The following is an 18,763-nucleotide window of genomic DNA, read 5'->3' as shown; positions in this document are numbered from 1 at the left end:
GTTGTTTCCCTCTGTGTCCATGTGTTCTCATCACTGAGCTCCCACTTATAAGTGAGAATATGCAGTGTTTAGTTTTCTGTTCCTGTGTTAGTTTGCTTAGAATAATGGCCTCCAACTGCATCCATGTTGCTGCAAAGGACATGATCTTGTTCTTTTTTTTATGGCTGTGTAGTATTTCATGGTATATATGTACCATATTTTCTTTGTCCAGTCTACCATTGATGGGTATATAGGTTAATTACATGTCTTTGTTATAATGAATAGTGCTGCAATGAACATACATGTGGATGTGCTTTCATAATAGAACAATTTATATCCTTTAGTGTATGTACCTAGTTATGGGATTGTTGGGTCGAATGGTAGTTCTGTCTATGTAGGACTTTGAGGAATCTCCACACTGTCTTCCACAATGGGTGAAGTAATTTACACGCCCACCAGCAGTGTAAAAGCATTCCTTTTTCTCTACAACCTTGCCAGCATCTGCTTTTTTTTTTTTAACTTTTTAATAGTAGCCATTCTGACTGGTGTGAGGTGACATCTCATTGTGGTTTTGATTTGCATTTCTCTAGTAATCAGTGATATTGAGCCTTTTTTCATGATTGTTGGCCACATGTATGTCTTCTTTTGAAACGTGCTTTTTCCTGTCTTTTGCCCACTTTTTAATGGGGTTTGTTTTTTCTTCTTGTAAATTTAAGTTCCTTATGATACTGAATATTAGAACTTTGCCAGATGCATAGTTTGCAAAACTTTTCTCCCCTTTTGTAGGTGTCTGTTTACTCTGTTAGTTGCTTTTGTTGTGCAGAAGCTCTTTAGTTTAACTACATCCCATCTGTCAATTTATGCTTTTGTTGCAGTTGCATTTTGTATCTTTATCCTCATCATGAAATCTTTGCCTATGCCTGTGTTCTTCTTCTTATTTTTTTTTTTTTTTTGGATTTTTATGTTCTTAATACTTTAAGTTCTGGGGTACATGTGCAGCTCATGCAGGATTGTTACATTGGTATACACAAGCTATGGTGGTTTGCTCCATCCATCCTCCGTCACCTACATCAGGTATTTCTCCTAATGTTATCTCTCCCTACATTGATTTTGTATCCTGAGACTTTGCTGAAGGTGCTTATGAGCTTAAGGAGATTTTGGGCTGAGATGATGGGGTCTTCTAAATATACAATTCATCATCTGCAAATAGAGACGATTTGATTTCCTCTTTTCCAAATTGAATACCCTTTATTTCTTTTTCTTGCCTGATTGCTCTGGCCAGAGCTTCCAATACCATATCGAATAGGAGTGGCAAGAGAGGACACCCTTGTCTAGTGCCAGTTTTCAAAGGGAATCCTTCCAGTTTTCGCCCATTCAGTATGATATTGGCTGTGGGTTTGTTGTAAATACGTTTTATTATTTTGAGATACGTTCCATTAATACCTAGTTTATTGACAGTTTTTAGCATAAAGGGCTGTTGAATTTTGTGGGAGGCCTTCTCTGCATCTATTGAGACAATCATGTGGTTTTTGTCTTTGGTTCTGTTTATGTGATGGATTATGTTTATAGATGTGTGTATGTTGAACCAGCCTTGCATCCTCAGGATGAAGCCCACTTGATTGTGATGGATAAGCTTTTTGATGTGCTGTTGGATTCAGTTTGTCAGTATTTTATCGAAGATTTTTGCCTCAGTGTTCATCATGGATATTGGCCTGAAATTTTCTTTTTTAGTTATGTTTCTACCAGGTTTTGGTATCAGGATGATGTTGGTCTCATAAAATGAGTTAGGGAGGAGTCCCTCTTTTTGTATTGTTTGGAATAGTTTCAGAAGGAATAGTACCAGATCCTCTTTGTAAGTCTTGTAGAATTTGGCTGTGAACCCATCTGGTACTGGGACTTTTTTTGCTTGGTATGGTATTAATTGCTGCCTCAACTTCAGACCTTGTTATTGGTCTCTTCAGGCATTCAACTTCTTCCTAGTTTAGTCTTGGGAGGGTGTAAGTGTCCAAGAATTTATCCATTTCTTCTAGATTTACTGGTTTATGTGCATAGAAGTGTTTGTAGTAATCTCTGATGGTAGTTTGTATTTCTGTGGGATCTGTGGTGATATCCTCTTTATCATTTTTTATTGCATCTATTTGATTCTTCTCTCTCTTTTTTTTTATTAGTCTGGCTAGTAGTCTATTTTGTTGATCTTCAAAAAACCAGCTCCTGGATTTATTGATTTTTTGAAGGGTGTCTCTATCTCCTTCAGTTCTGCTCTGATCTTATTTCTTATCTTCTGCTAGCTTTTGAATTTGTTTGATCTTGCTCCTCTAGTTCTTTTAATTGTGATGATAGGCTGTCGATTTTAGATCTTTCCTTGCTTTTCATGTAGGCATTTAGTGCTATAGATTTCCCTCTAGACACTGCTTTAAAAGTGTCCCAGAGATTCTGATAACGTTGTATGTTCGTTCTCATTGGTTTCGAAGAACATCTTTATTTCTGTCCTCATTTCATTATTTATCCAGTAGTCATTCAGGTGCAGGTTGTTCAGTTTCCATGTAGTTGTGCAATTTTGAGTGAGTTTCTTAATCCTGAGTTGGATTTGACTGCATTGTGGTCTGAGAGACTGTTTGTTATGATTTCTATTCTTTTGCATTTGCTGTGGAGTGATTTACTTCCAATTATGTGGTCAGTTTTAGAGTAAGTGTGATGTGGTGCTGAGAAGAATGTATATTCTGTGGATTTGGGGTGGAGAGTTCTATAGATATCTATTAGGTCTGCTTGGTCCAGGTCTGTGTTCAAGTCCTGGATGTCCTTGTTAATTTTCTGTCTCGTTGATCTGTCTAATATTGACAGTGGAGTGTTAAAGTCTCCCACTATTATTGTGTGGGAGTGTTGGTCCCTTTTGTAGGTCATTAAGAACTTGCTTTATGTATCTGGGTGCTCCTGTATTGGGTGCGTACATATTTAGGATAGTTAGCCCTTCTTGTTGCATTGATCCCTTATCCATCATGTACATTCTTTGTCTGTTTGATCTTTGTTGGTTTAAAGTCTGTTTTATCAGAGACTAGGATTGCAAACCCTGCTCTTTTTTAGCTCTTCATTTGCTTGGTAAATCTTCCTCCATCCCTTTATTTTGAGCCTGTGTGTGTCTTTGCATGTGAGATGGGTTTCCTGAATACAGCACACCAGTGGGTCTTGACTCTTTATCCAATTTGCCAATCTGTGCTTTTTGATTGGGGCACTTAGCCCATTTATATTTAAAGTTAATATTGTTATGTGTGAATTTGAATCCTGCCATTTTGAAGCTAGCTGGCTGTTTTGCCTGTTAGTTGATGCAGTTTCTTCATTGTGTCAATGGTCTTTACCATTTGGTATGTTTTTGCATTGGCTGGTACTTGTCGTTCCTTTCCATGTTTAATGCTTCCTTCAGGAGCTCTTGTAAGGCCAGCCTCATGGTGACAAAATCTCTCAGCAATTGCTTGTTTGTAAAGGATTTTATTTCTGCTTCACTTATGAAGCTTAGTTTTGCTGGATATGAAATTCTATGTTGAAAGTTCTTTAAGGATGTTGAATGTTAGCCACCACTCTCTTCTGGCTTATAGGGTTTCTGCCAAGAGATCTGCTGTGAGTCTGATGGGCTCCCTTTGTGGATAACTCGACTTTTGTCTCTGGCTGTCCTTAGCATTTTTTTCTTCATTTCAGTCCTGGTGAATCTGACGATTATGTGCCTTGCGGTTGCCCTTCTTGAGGAATATCTTTGTGGTGTTCTGTGTATTTCCTGGATTTGAATGTTGGCCTGCCTTGCTAGGTTGGGAAAGTTCTTCTGGATAATATCCTGAAGAGTGTTTTCCGACTTGGTTTCATTCTGTCTGTCACATTCAGGTACACTGATCAAACGTAGATTAGGTCTTTTCACATAACCCCATATTTCTTGGAGGCTTTATTCATTTCTTTTCACTCTTTTCTCTAATCTTGCCTTCTCATTTTATTTCATTGAGTTGATCTTCAATCTCTGTTATCCTTTCTTCTACTTGATTGATTCGGCTGTCAAAACTTATGTATGCTTTGCGAAGTTCTTGTGCTATGTTTTTCAGCTCCATCAAGTTGTTTATGTTCTTCTCTAAGCTGGTTATTCTAGTTAGCATTTTGTCTGACCTAACTTTTCTCAAGGTTCTTAGTTTCTTTGCGTTAGGTTAGAACATGTTCCTTTAGCTCAGAGAAGTTTGTTATTATCCACCTTCTGAAGCCTGCTTCTGTCAGTTGGTCAAACTCATTCTCCCTCCAGTTTTGTTCCCTTGCTGGTGAGAGTTGTGATCCTTTGAAGAAGAGGTGTACTGGTTTTTGGTGATTTCAGCCTTTTTGCACTGGTTTCTTCCTATCTTCATGGATTTATCTACCTTTCGTCTTTGAAGCTGGTGACTTTAGGATGGGGTCTCTGAGTGGACGTCCTTTCTGTTGATGTTGAAGCTATTTCTTTCTGTTTTTTAGTTTTCCTTGTAACAGTCAGGGCTTTCTGCTGCAGGACTGCTGGAGGTCTACACCAGACCCTGTTTTCCTGGGAATCACTCATGGGGGCTACAGAATAGCAATGATTACTCCCTATTCCTCTGGTAGCTTCATCCCAGAAGGGTATTTGCTGGATGTCAGCCAGGGCTCTCCTATATGAGGTGTTTCTTAGGATATACAGGGTCAGGGAGCCACTTAAGGAGGCCATCTGTCCCTTTTCAGGCTCAAGTGCTGTGCTGGGAGCTCCATTGCTCCCTTCAGAGCTGCTGGGCAGTGACGTTTAAATCTGCTGAAGTGGGACGCACAACCGCCCCTTTTCCCAGGTGTGCTGACCTGGGAAGGTGGGGCTTTTTTTATAAGTCTGACAGGCTGCTGCCTTTTTTCAGAGATGACGCCCTGCCCAGCAAGGAGGGAGTCTAGTCATAGTCTGCCTGCAGAGGCCTTGCTGAGCTGCCCTGGGCTCTGCCCAGCTGCTGTGTAAACTTCCTTGCAATTTTGTTTACACAGGCAAGGTTAGAACTGCCCTGTAGTGGCAGGTGCTCCTCCCCTCACCAAGCTTGACTGTCTTAGATCAAGCTCAAACTGCTGTGTTGGCTGCTAAAATCTCAAGCCAGTGGGACTCAGTTTACTGGCCTTTGTTGGGGTGGGACCCAAGCCAGATCACTTGACTCCCTGCCTTCAGCCTCCTTTTTTTCAGGGGAATGGGCGGTTCTATCTCGTAGATGTTCCAGGTGCTGGCAAAAATGGCCGCCCTGTTTTTTGCCAGAAACCTGAGGCACTGGCTAAAATGGCCACCCAGTTTTGTGTTGGAAACCCACTGTGCCGGTGTTGTCCACACTGGCAGGAATCTCCTGGTCTCTGGGCTGTGAAGACTGTGGGAAAAGTGTATCTGAGCTGGAGTGCCAGAGTGTCTGGGAAAGTCCCCAATGGCCTCCCTTGGGTAGGAGAGGGAGTTCTCCGGTCCCTTGCACTTCCCGGGTGAGGCAATACCCGACCCTGCTTCGGTTTGCCCTCCTTGGGCTATACTCACTGTCCAACCAGTCCCATTGAGATGAACGTGGTACCTTGGTTGGAAATGGGGAGATCACTGACCTTCTGTGTTGCTCTTGCTGGGAACTGCGCTCCGGAGCTGTTCCTATTCAGCCATCTTGGCAGATTGTCGCCTGTTTTCTTAATGGCATTGCATCTATTGTCTTCCAGGGTTTTTATAGTTTTGGGTTTTATATTTAAGACTAGAATCCATCTTGAGTTAACTGTGGGTATGTGGTATAAGGAAGGGGTCCGGTTTCAATTTTCTTCATATGGCTAGCCAGTTCTCCCAGCACCATTTATTAAACAAGGAGTCCTTTCTCCATTGCTTTTTTTTGTCAGGTTTGTCAAAGATCACATAGTTGTAAGCATGTGGTCTTACTTCAGGGTTATGTGTTTTGTTCCACTGGTCCGTGTGTCTGTTTTTTGACCAGTACCATGCTGTTTTGGTTACTATAACCCTGTAGTATAGTTCGAAGCTGGGTAGCATGATGCCTCCAGCTTTGTTCTTTTTGCTTAGGATTGCCGTGGCCATTTGGACTCTTTTTTGGTTCCATATGAATTTTGAAATATTTTTTCTAGTTCTGTGAAAAACCTCAGTGGTGGTTTAATAGGAATAGTGTTGAATCTATAAATTCCTTGGGCAGTTTGGCCAATTTAACAATATTGATTCTTCCTATCCATGAGCATGGAATGTTTTTCCATTTGTTTGTCTCATCTCTGATTTCTTTTTGTTATTTAAAAAAAATATTTTTTTGTTTTAAGTTGGGGTCTTGCTGTGTTGCCCAGACTGATCCTGAACCTCTGTGCTCAAGCAATCCTCACACCTCAGCCTCCCAAAATACTTGGATTACAGGAATGAGCCACCACACCTGGGCTTCATCTCTGGTTTCTATGGGCAGTAATTTGTAGTTCTCCTTGTAGAGATCTTTCACCTTCCTAGTCAGCTGTATTCCTAGGTGTTTTATTCTTTTTGTAACAGTTGTGAACTGGAGTACATTCCTGATTTGACTCTTAGTGTGACTGTTGTTGGTGTCTAAGAATGCTAGTGATTTTTTTGCTAGTGATTTTTCCACATTGATTTTGTATCCTGTGACATCTTTATCCATTGACTTTTTCCATATATGTAGGATTATTTAAAATAAATCTCTGGAAGTGTAATGAATTTCAAGATCAAAGGAGTGATCATTTATAGGTCTTTTGATAGGTATTTCCAATCATTAGTTTACTAAGGCATAGGAGAGCATACAAACATTTGTTATCCCAAATCTGTGTAGGCACAGTATTATCTTTAAAAAGAATTTGATAATAATAAGGCTGTCATCTTTTGATATGCAGCTGGATATTTACATTTAGATAATAATGAAGTTTCATTGTTCAGCATGATGCACATTCAGTGTTTGTTGAATTAATTTCAATGAAAAACCCTTGGCTAGCATTTAAAACAAATTTTCTCTTACTCCATCCCATACTGGAGGAAAGAATGTAGTTATTTTTTTACTAGTAAAAATCAATTGAATGTTGCATTACTCAAGTCATCCCTTGCTCAGAATTTTACATTAGCTTTCCAAATACTTCAGAATAAAGTCCAAACTTCTGAAATATATTGTAAATGGTGTGGTTTAGAATTTGCCATCTCAGTTTTCAAACTAGGAAGATCATCTTTTAGCATAGAAATTGTATTTTTTTTTTTCCATGGAGAGAAAGAATGCAGGAATAAAGAAGTCTAGACAGGCATTTCTTTTTCTAAAACTGAAATTCCATGAAAAAAGAGAATATCAATTTTAAAATTACCCGTCTTTCTCAGCAAACTTCTAACTTTGAGAAGTTTTATTCCTAAAACATGTTTACTTAAATCATTGTTAAAATATATTTCAAATTTTATTGAAGGGAACATATGGAAAGAATCACATTTAGGTAATCTTAAGGTTTTTTACAGACTCCATGCTGACTTTCCAATTTTTTCCCCTTCTTGAAAATCATTTGGACTTTGCTTATCTATTTAGGATAATAGAACCTTACAACTATGTATTTATTGTTTTTGTTTTAAATTTCCCAGTCTCTTTCACAAATATTTTTTCATTTGACTCAGAAATCTTGTGAGGTAAATAGTATCTTTTTTTCATATGAGTAAAATTATATGCAGAGAGGTAAAATGAGTTGCCTAATATTACTCTGTGGGTCACTGACAAAACCTAGATTCCAGACCTGCCCCTGGGGTATCTGGAAGCTAAGCTGCCTCCAGTACTATTCAATGTATATTTTGTAATTGCCTCTTTTTTCATTTATAAAGAATAATTGATCTGAACACAATGAAATATTGTATTACTTAGAGCCAACATATAGCACTTAGAGACCTTTACAAACTGCTAATGGGAAACATGATTATTTGCTGTCTAGAGTATGAACTTGACATCAGAACCAAGTGTCTACCAACATTTTCCCCAGACCTAACCCATAGCTTATACAGTTTATCTAATTTGGTAAGGAACATCAAATATTTTGGCTTGTTAAATCAAATAGTAATAAACTACCCCATAATGAGTGGGTGAATTAATAACTTAAAATTTAGATAGAAATATACTTTTGCCAATAAATTTTTTCAAGAAGTAGAACTTTTTATGATGTAATGTTAATTGACCATTTAAGAGAATAACATTTTAAAAAGCATAGATTACTATCTAATTTTGAAAACACTAATGAACAGCATAGTTTTCAGAAACAATTTATTAAAATATTTTCTTATTATAAAAGAATGATCGGTTTAATAATACAATATCAGCCTATGCCCAGTTTTAATGTCTTTGCTCCTTTTAACAGCTACCCAGGTGGATTTAGACAAGTAACAGCTGCTCAGCTTCACCTGAAGGATCCAGTAGCTGTAAGTCTCTTGGATTTACATATATTTTCAAACATGCAAAGTATATTCTTCTTATAGTCTTACTTTTTTTGTTAACTTGAATATTGTTTTTTCTCAAAGAGTTTATTTTTATTTATTAATTTATTATTAACATCTCAATTACAGATTTATTCTTACAGGTTGGTCCATTTTTTTCTTGAAAAAATAATAAAGTTCTTAAAAATTTATCTCTTATTTTATTATACTTTATTTTTTTGAAGACAGATTCTCACTCTGTCACCCAGGCTAGAGCACAGTGGCACAATCATAGCTCACTGTAGCCTCAAATTCCTGGGCTCAAGGGATCTTCCCACCTCAGCCTCTCAAGAGCTGGTTGATTTTGTATCCTGTGACGTCTTTATCCACTGACTTTTTCCATATATGTAGGATTATTTAAAATAAATCTCTGGAAGTGTAATGAATTTCAAGATCAAAGGAGTGATCATTTATAGATCTTTTGATACGTATTTCCAATCATTAGTTTACTAAGGTCTTTTGATAGGTATTTCCAATTATGTACACACCACCACACCCTACTGAAATTTTTAATTTTTTGTGGAGACTGTGTTTTCCTATATTGCCCAATCTTGTCTCAAATTTCTTGGCTCAAGCCATCCTCCAACCTCAGCCTCCCAAGTGCTGGGATTACAGGGGAGAGCCACCACACTCAGACATTATTGTATTTTTAATTTGTGTTTTTAAAGACAGGGTTGTGTTATATTGCCCAGACTGGACTCCAATTCCTGCACTCAAACAGTCTTTCAATTTTGGCCTCCCAAACAGCTGGGACTATAGACACCCCACTTGTTTATTATTTTTTTTTTCTGTCAATTTTTTCTTTATGTATTTTGAAGGTTTAGTGTTAGATGAATTTAAGATTGGAATTATAATCCTTCTAAACAATTGATCAGGGTTAATATGTACTGATCCTCTTAATCTCCAGTAATGCTTTTTACCGTGAGGTCTGTTTTTTCTATAGCTACATTAGCTGACTTTTGATTAGTGTTTGCCTCATACATTTCATTGTTTAAACTTGACTGAGTTATTTCATTACAGATGTATTTATTGTAAACATCATGTAGCTAGATTTTTTTTCCTGTTTTCTTGCCTTCTTTTAGGATGGTTGAATTGATTTGTTATAGGTTTAAGGTTCATCAGTATTTTTACCTTCCTTCCTAATCAATGAAAGCCCTTAGAAGATTTTTTACTACCACCCTCCCTCCCCATCTACGTGCTTTCTTTGTTGAAGATTTAAAAAAAAAAAAAAAAAAAACTCTTCGAATTGAACATTCTTGTTATTGTTTTATTCTGTTATTGATATTTTTAAATTTTATTTTCTTACAATCCCTCCTTGTAACTCAGCCTGCCTTTTGGTATCAGTTTCCTTTTCCTTGAAGAACTTACTATTGGCATTCTTATAGTCACATTCTCTTAATATTGAACTCACCTTTTTTGTATGAAACCGTTTTCTTTATTTTTGCTTTCATTCTTGAAAGATAGTTTTGCTGTACATGGAATTCTAAGATAACCATTATTTTTTTTCTCTCAGCTTTTTGAAGCTATTACTCAACTGGAATTTAGCTTCTATTATTGCTTTTGTAAATCAGATGTCAATGTAATTGTTTCTTTATGTGTACTCTTCTTTTTTTTCTGGATATCTTTAAGACCTTTTCATTGTCTTTGGTTTTCATATCTTTCTACTGGAGTCTTATTTGATTTGAGGACTGGTGTCTTCAGTTATGGAAGTGTGTTAGCTCTTAAATCTTCTAATATTGGGTCTGTCTCTCTATTCTCTGTTTCTTCCCTTTGGAAATCTGGTTATAATAAGAGTAGACAGTTGCATTTTATTGTACATGATTCAGTACCTTTTTTTCGTACTTAATGTCTCACTGTCTCTGTGGGGCAGTCTCAGTAATTTCTTCAGATCTATGTTCTAGTTCTGAATCTTTTCACTTGTCTCTAATCTGATTAACCTTTTTCTGAGGTCCTAATTTCGATTAACTTTTTTCCCTTTGCTAAAGTTTTATCGTTTTGTTCTTTTTCAAATCTGCCGGTCAGTTTTGATAGTCTTCTGTTTCTTTATCATGTTTTGGTTCACTCTTATATTTCTTTATGCATATTAAACATAATTCTTAGCATTTATATATGATGCTAATATTTGTGGCCTTTGTAGGTCTGCAGTTTATAATATCTGCTCAGTATACTTGATAGGTTCATGTACCTCGTAACTTCATCTCTGAGAATTCTTTAAGACCTGTGTTAAAAATGACTTTCCTCAAAAAAGATTCACTTAGCTTATGGCAACTGCATGCAGCTATACCAACCTAAGATTTCCTTAAGCTAAACTTTAGACTTACAGAATTTTGATCCCTGCAAGAAAGATGAATTTGGGGCCTCAAAACCTTGTGAGGTCAGTTTTGTTTCATACGTTAAAAAATATTTTAATAAACAATATTGTTAGCTTCACTAATGTTTATTGCTTTATGTATTATTTGAGTTATATACTGGAAGAAGTTCTAATTCATACATTAATCACCAATTTTTCTAAAAGCAAAGTCTCTTGTTATTTTACGATTTATTTTTCCTCTTACTATTGATAGACCTAACCTTTCAACTTTACTCATAGGATAGATAGCATTTTTTTCCTATTAGAGACTATTTTATCTTTTTACTGCAGTACATTAATAAATTAGCAAAGTGTTAGACCTGAAAATATCCTTTTTTGTTTTCCTAAAATAATGAATAAAAATAAATATATATTGTCAGGATGCAACCATTTGGCATAGTACTGCCTAAAATTTTCTTGGTAAGGTTGGGGAGAAGGATATTTTATTATAATAAGGCCTGATACACCATTTAGAAGTTCCATGATTTACTATTTATTTTGTATTGTTTGTATCTGTTTTGTAGAAGTGTGCTCAGAGTTTGCTTCTCAGGAAATATTTAATGTTTTGTTTCATAACTAGTGTGTTTTTAAGCCTTACAGGTCAAAGTATTATTATTATTTTTTTGTATATAATAGTATTAAGAGTTATAAGGGCTATTGATAATATATACAGCTGTTACAATAAAATTATGCTTTTAAGACTTTATAAATATTTTGAATGTTAAAATGAAAGTTTCTATTTTATGTTAACTACACTAGGAGGCAGTATAGTATAACTTTTTCATGTTAAAAATTTGGTATTAGGTAACATTTGTAGAAATTATTTTAAATTATTGTTTATGGTCAGAGATTGAAATGGATTGTAAAATGTTTGAGGAAGGCTTAGGAAATATTTCAGAGTTAAATCTATTTGGATTATTACCTTATTAAAGGAGTTTAATTTTTTAAGACTAATTTTTACTATGTTTTGAAAAAGAATGGCTTGTCAAGGAAGAGATTTATTATTTACTTTTAATTCAAATACTAAGTGTTTGTCTAAAATAGTAGGCCTCTGCCAGTAGACATAATTTGCTTATCAGTACTTACTGTGTGTGGCCTGTCAGAGAATTTATTTGGCAATGCAGCCTTCTGATTATTAGTAGAAGGTTGGAATATTGTTTGTGAAATGTGTTAACTAATATTTAACAGTTAAATAGGTAATAGTTTTAAATATTTTAAATTTTTCATAGTGATATAGATTATTGTAATTTCAAATAAATATACCAATTTAGCCCTTTCCTTATGTGTTTTTTCTGTCATATGTTTTAGTTTCTTTAGGAGGTTCTGTGTCCTTATATTTTCTTCTAACATAGTTTCTCTATTTGATTTCCCGCCTTCCTATGTATATTAAAGTTACTTCTGTGACACAAATGGCATGTGCTCTGGGATATGATTATATGAGGAAGGTCTTCAGTATTTACTAACTTTATCTTGTTCTATCTTTTTTATTTTCTGATTTTCTTAAAACTTACACTTCATGTCTGTACAGCTAGAATCACTTTTTCACATGTACATGTTGTTTCATGTGTATTTCTTTGTTTATATACATTTGTATGTCTACCTTTTTTCCTCCCTGTTAGCATATAATCTTTTCACATCTTCTAGGTTTTTTTAATTTGAGTGTGGTGTTTGCATTTTCTAATAGGGCAAATTTTTAAAATACCAACTTAATAATTCAAATAAATACAACTGAATTTTTTACAAATGTGAAAATCAAATGCCATGTAACACTACTAATACAATAAAATTGCCTTTAGGATGATATTCAGAGTATGTAAACTTGCTTATCCAGAAAAGATGCTGAATAGTCTTAACATTGTCAATTTCAGTTTACAACTTTTAAAACATTGAAAAATTTAAATGCTAGTAACTAAATCAGTGCTATACAGTAGAAATTTTTGCCATGATGGAAATATTCTCTGTCTACGCTGTCAAACATGGTAGCCAATAGCCACATAGCAACTGACCGCTTGAGATGTGGCTTTTGTGACTAAGGAGCTAAATTTTTAATTGCTTTTAATTTTAACAACAACAACATAAATAAATATATATATGTATATTTAAATGATGTCTCAAAAACATAAAGTCTTAATACTAAGAGAAAATAGAAGATAGATGGAAAAATGTATGTTATCCCATTAACTTTTGCATGTATTGAGACTTTGTAGTCTGATTTGATGAGAGAATAAAAGCAATAAAAAGACCTCTTACAATGTAACCCTGTTATAACATGTTTTGTTTTAGTGGCTTTAGCTTTAATACACATCAAATTATACCCTTGAAATATGAGTGCAGATGATAACAATCAATGATTTTATCTAAAATTGGCACATATGAAGGTTATTTTTAATCTCCTCTTTTTTTCATTTTCTAAATAAACAATAAATGGAGCCAAAAAAAAATAGAAATATACAAAGTAATGAAAGTTTCTTTTCTGTTGCTTCCACATATCCACTTATGTCTGTTTCTTTCCTATATTCGTGTTGAATCGAAGCCCCTCATTTTCATCATCATCTCTAATTATGTTTGCTTTCTTACTATCCCAAGTCACAGTTTTCTTATTGTGTCCTATGTATATCTGTTTTTCAGATTGTAAAACTAGCTATTTATGGCATGCTGCCAAAAAACCTTCACAGAAGAACAATGATGCAAAGGTTGCATCTTTTCCCAGATGAGGTAAGTCAGTGGTCATTGTTAACAATGCTTTTCCAAAATTTTCAATTAAATGTTTTATTTTCTTTTTGAATAAATGCCACAAACTTATTTTCAGACATTTTATATCAACTTCTGAAATATTTTTGTATTTTAAAGTGAATATGTATGTATAAAAATGATAATTTTATTAATATTTTAAAACATAAAATGAACCTTAAGTTTTATTTTAATCACTACTTGCTTTTGAACAAGGAGCTATGATCAGAACCCCTGTTAAGGTACTTGTATAATTTCATTCACTATGAAAAAGTGTTAATATAGTTCAGCTTTTATGTGACCAGTAGCAAAACTGTGAATCATGGATTAATAGCTTAACTTTGATTGTTATTATTTCTGTGATTTAACTTTAGAATACTTGTTCATACTCATAATTAATTCTGCTAAAAATTACTTGGAAAAAAGTATAAACACTTTTATTTATTAGTATTATATTGTTTTAAGTACTACTTTTCTCCTTAATATAATGTAATGAAATGCTAAAGCTTCTGTAATAAAATAATTGAGTGCAGTACAGACTGCCTTGCTTTGAATCTGTGCTCTGTTATTTACTGACTGCATGGACATGGGCTCGTTACTTATCTGTATTTTCTAATCTGTGAAATAGACATAATAATAGTACCTATTTTATAAGATTGTTGTAAGGATTAAATAAAATACACTTGTAGATTGCTTAGAACAGGGCCTGACACAATAAGTGCCGGTTGCTGTCATTACCATGGTTATAATTGTCCTTCTTGTTCCTCCTGAAGGAATAATGTAGAAATTTATTCCAGAAAGGCCAGGCCTGGTGGCGCACGCCTGTGATCCCAGCACTTTGGGAGGTCGAGATAGGCGGATCAAAAGGTCAAGAGATCGAGACTATCCTAGCCAACAAGGTGAAACCCCGTCTCTACTGAAAACACAAAAATTAGTTGAGCATCGTGGCACACAGCTGTAGTCCCAGCTACTAGGGAAGCTGAGGCAGGGGAATCGCTTGAACCCTGGAGGTGGAGGTTGCAGTAAGCCAAGATCATGCCACTGCACTCCAGCCTGGTGACGGAGTGAGACTCTTGTCTCCCAAAAGAAATTTGTTCCAGAATATCGGGTTATAATGATTGTTCATGCTACTCATGTGCTCTTATTGTTAGCTTAAACAACACATGAATAGTTATTAATAATGAGTACATTATACATGCTTTATCAAAATGATTTTTGTCTTTGCAATAAATGAATAAGTAGAATAATTTTCTACTATTAACTTTACCTCTAAGGTAGCATGTATGGGAGCAGTATCATCATCCAAAGATACCTTCATGATGAAATTGCAAAAATTTAAGAATTCCTATTTCTGATTGTATTGCCACATTTCTTTAGAAACCATCATTTCTAAAAGACACAAAAATAATATTTATTTCATTTACAAGATAGGTTTGAGTTTAGATATTTTAAGTATTCATGGTAGTTTAGTTAAATAGGAAATTACTTAATTTCAGACTATAAAATAAATGAGTCCAGTTCAAATATTCAGAAGCTTGATAGTACATTTTATTAAGGCCATGGGGGAAACAGGCACACTCATACATTGTTGATGGTAGCACAGCATGGTGCATCTCATCTGGAATCCTGGGAATTAATTAGGTAACATTTAACAAAATTACATACATCAGGAGATTGATCCTTGATCCAGCAATCTCATTTATAAAAATACATCTTGGAAATAGACATGCACATGATTATTTTCACTGTATTCCTAATGATACAATAAGAAAAATAATGCTTATTTATAGGAAATAAATTATTGAGTACTGTGCAATTTTTTTTAAAAAAAAAGAATGACAGATATTTTTGTGACTTGGTAAGTTGTGCTTTCCAGGATATATTGTTAAGTGAAAACAAACAAGGTAAAAAAGAATGTAGATGGCATACTACGTTTATATGCATATATACATATGTATGTTTACATACACACAAGCATATATTTATGTGTGTTTCTTTTTGCATAAAGAAGCACAGGAAGAATAAATGAGAAAAGAAGACTGGCTACTACTAGACTATGGGTACAAAGAAATAAGAAAAGAATGAGATTTTTTCAGAGACTATCTTTTAAATTTATTTTTTATGTTAATCATGTTAAAATTTTATATATTAGAAAAATAAAATGACAGCACCAGTAGAATTGAGCATAACTAGTTCCCAAATCTTGTTTTCCACGTGCTATTTCCCTACCAAAAGGAACTTAGTATTTGGAGAACTGACTGATTGACAATTTTCTATCCTCAGAAAGAAGGGACATTATAATAAATTGGAGAACTGATTGATTCATGATTTGGAGCAGAGAAAGCCCTGACTCTCTGTAATTATACTTGCGATTTGAATATACTGAGGAAGTGATAAGGACAGGCGACAGGATATTAAATATTGTTAAATGCATTTAAGTGAAGAAGCACATTATTAATAGTACCTATGTGTTTTGTATATGTTGACAGTGACTCAGCCTATCCAAACCACAATTTGTAAAATGTATTTAAATTGCTTAAAATATTATAAATATTTTGCTATATTGGGTTTTAGAACATGCTTACAGTACAGTAAAGCTCTGTGATCCTAAAGTTATAAAATTTTATTCTGGTTCTCAAGACAATATGTCTTAAGACAGCATGTCTTAAGAATTGGTCAAAATGATGCCTTATTTGATGCCGTGTCCTTGGCCAGATACTGGATTCCCACTTGTGATAGTGCTCTCTGCAGAGAACTGAAATTTACTATATGATAATCATTTTATTGAAAATTTCTGTGCACATTAATGAGAAGAGGGAATTACATCTATTCTCCTTATAAGAATGCTTATAAGACACTTCCATGTTGATACCTTACCATTATTTCAATCGAGTTCCCAAAATTTAATTTATCATCCAGTCTCACAGTACAGTTTATTCTCCCAGCTTCCTTATCTCTGCCCTATGAGTGCAATATAAATGTTCATTCTTTTGGTTACGCACACTCTTCATTTTATCATTCCTTTTTAGTCTAATTCCAGTGCTTTCTTCTTTTAAAATGTCTTAGATATGTGCTTTACTCTTTAGTGCGCTTTTCACCATCTAAATTCAAATTTTAAAAAATCTTACCTTGATTACTAAAACAGCCACTTAACTGTTCTTGTCTCCAGCTTTTCTCCACTGCAGTTCATTCTCTTGGCAGGTCAATCTTCCAACTCTTCTTTTCATTTTTCTGAACGTTGGATACATAATAAGGGGAACGTGGTTCTGGTCAGGGGAATACAAATAAAGATACCACGATTTGAGTGTAGAGAAACACATGAAAGATGAGGAGGTTGATAGTCAGAAACCATGGGTGTATGTGTGTGGAGAAGTGAAGTTTGAAAGATGGACTAGTAGTAAGGACACTGTCTAGCTAAGCAGGTTTAGCAAAGGAGTTAAAGATTTATCCTGAAAGATTTTAAGCTGAGAGGTGACTTTTTAAAAATTATAAGCCTTTAGAAGGCATGATCTTTTTATTTTCCTTTATATGCCCAGTATGTAGGAAAATTTTTTAGTTCTCAGAAGTTCAGTAAATGTTTCTTAGATAAATAAATGACTGAGATTTTCATTTTCAAAATTTTTTCTGGCCACAGTTGGAGCACTGATTGAAAGGTAGTGGCACTAGACCTGGTAGACCCAGTACATACACGCTTCAGCCAGGCATGAGAATGAGCTACAGCAGTGTCTTTTTGCAACTGAAAAGAGGGAAATAAACACATATTTAAAAAAAATAGATATCTTATTATTATGGGATTACGTGTATTATTAATCTAATGTGCTTTTTGGGAATTCTTACAAGGTTTTTATTTTAAAGACTTTATATTTTCCTTATTCTGTGAGCATTCTTTTGCTTATTTTTTTTTAATTTACTATTAGTAATTTGCTAAGAAAGATATTTTAATAAAATTAAGTCTAAATTTTTTTAATGTAGAATATTCCAGAAGATATTCTTAAGAATTTAGTGGAAGAGCTTCCACAACCACGAAAAATACCTAAACGTCTGGATGAGTACACACAAGAAGAAATAGACGCTTTCCCAAGATTGTGGACTCCGTAAGTGTCTATCTTCTTCTTCTTCTCTCTTTTTAATCTTTTGATATCCTCTGTTTGCTCAACCAGATGATTAAATAAGATCCTTGAGGGCGGGAAAAGTGAACTCATTTTTTTACTCCCATGGAAATTCAGCAGCTACTACCTACAAATAAACTGTAGATGTAGACGTTAGAACCAAAAAATTTTAAGCATTAAGACCTTGCTAGATAAGTGCGAGGATGTTCATTGGTGCCTATAATTGTCAAAAATTTTGTTTGGGTTGACCTTCCTTGGACAGATGGTAGTCTTTAGGAAAGATATATGAATTGTTATTAATCTGAAAGGAAATGATTCTCAGTTTTCCACATTGTTTTATAAACCAATACTGTTATCTAATGAAAAGTCATTAATTCTGGATACTTGTTAATAGTCTTGGTCCAGATAGAAAAACAAAATTAAAAAATACTTTTTGCTGTCCTCTATGCAGTTTTCTCTACCTAGGGTCCATAAAACTGCTAAGATGTTCTGTTTCTCATCTAGCTGTTTATAGCCTTTTTTGCCAGGGATATCCAGATGACCAAGCATTTAAATGTAACTTCCTCAGGCAGTCCTTCCTGTAATCTTTGAACTGGGTTAGGCTCTCCATTATGGGTTCTCATTGTATACTTCCATTTACTGATTTATTCTAGATTAATTATATATTTGTGTAATTATCTGTTTACTATCTGTCTTCCTTGCTAGACTTCATGAGGAAGCTACATGTTTGTCTTATTTAGTACTGAGCATGGTGCTGGACAAATGAAGTAGACACTCAGCCATTATTTATAGAATAAATTAATTAAGATATATATATATACACACACTTTAAGTTCTGGGGTATATGTGCAGAACATGCAGGTTTGTTACATAGGTATACACGTGCCATGGTGATTTGCTGCATCCATTACCCTGTCATCTGCATTAGGTATTTCTCCTAATGCTACCCCTCCCATAGCTCCCCACCCCCTAAGCAGGCCACGGTATGTGATGTTCCCCTCCCTGTGTCCATGTGTTCTCATTGTTCAGCTCCCACTTACGAGTGAGAACATACAGTGTTTGGTTTTCTGTTCTTGTGTTAGTTTGCTGAGAATGATGGTTTTCATCTTCATCCATGTCCCTGCAAAGGACATGAAC

At 34.7% G+C, this 18,763-nt stretch overlaps 1 protein-coding gene across 1 annotated transcript in view; it reads left to right on the top strand.

The window, feature by feature from the left end:
- MRPL13 (mitochondrial ribosomal protein L13) overlaps positions 1 to 18,763 on the top strand; it is a 71,904-nt gene that overhangs the window by 18,067 nt on the left and 35,074 nt on the right. Inside the window, exons 4-6 of the mRNA XM_012466430.2 lie at positions 8,323 to 8,383; positions 13,416 to 13,502; positions 17,490 to 17,611. Of these exons, the coding sequence (XP_012321853.1) occupies positions 8,323 to 8,383; positions 13,416 to 13,502; positions 17,490 to 17,611 (270 nt within the window). The remainder of the gene's footprint in view (positions 1 to 8,322; positions 8,384 to 13,415; positions 13,503 to 17,489; positions 17,612 to 18,763) is intronic.

The sequence above is a fragment of the Aotus nancymaae genome, unplaced genomic scaffold, assembly GCF_030222135.1.
Source record: "Aotus nancymaae isolate 86718 unplaced genomic scaffold, 86718_ANA_hifiasm-v0.15.2.pri h1tg000036l, whole genome shotgun sequence".
NCBI lineage: Eukaryota > Metazoa > Chordata > Mammalia > Primates > Aotidae > Aotus > Aotus nancymaae.
This window is presented reverse-complemented; position numbering and strand designations above follow the sequence as displayed.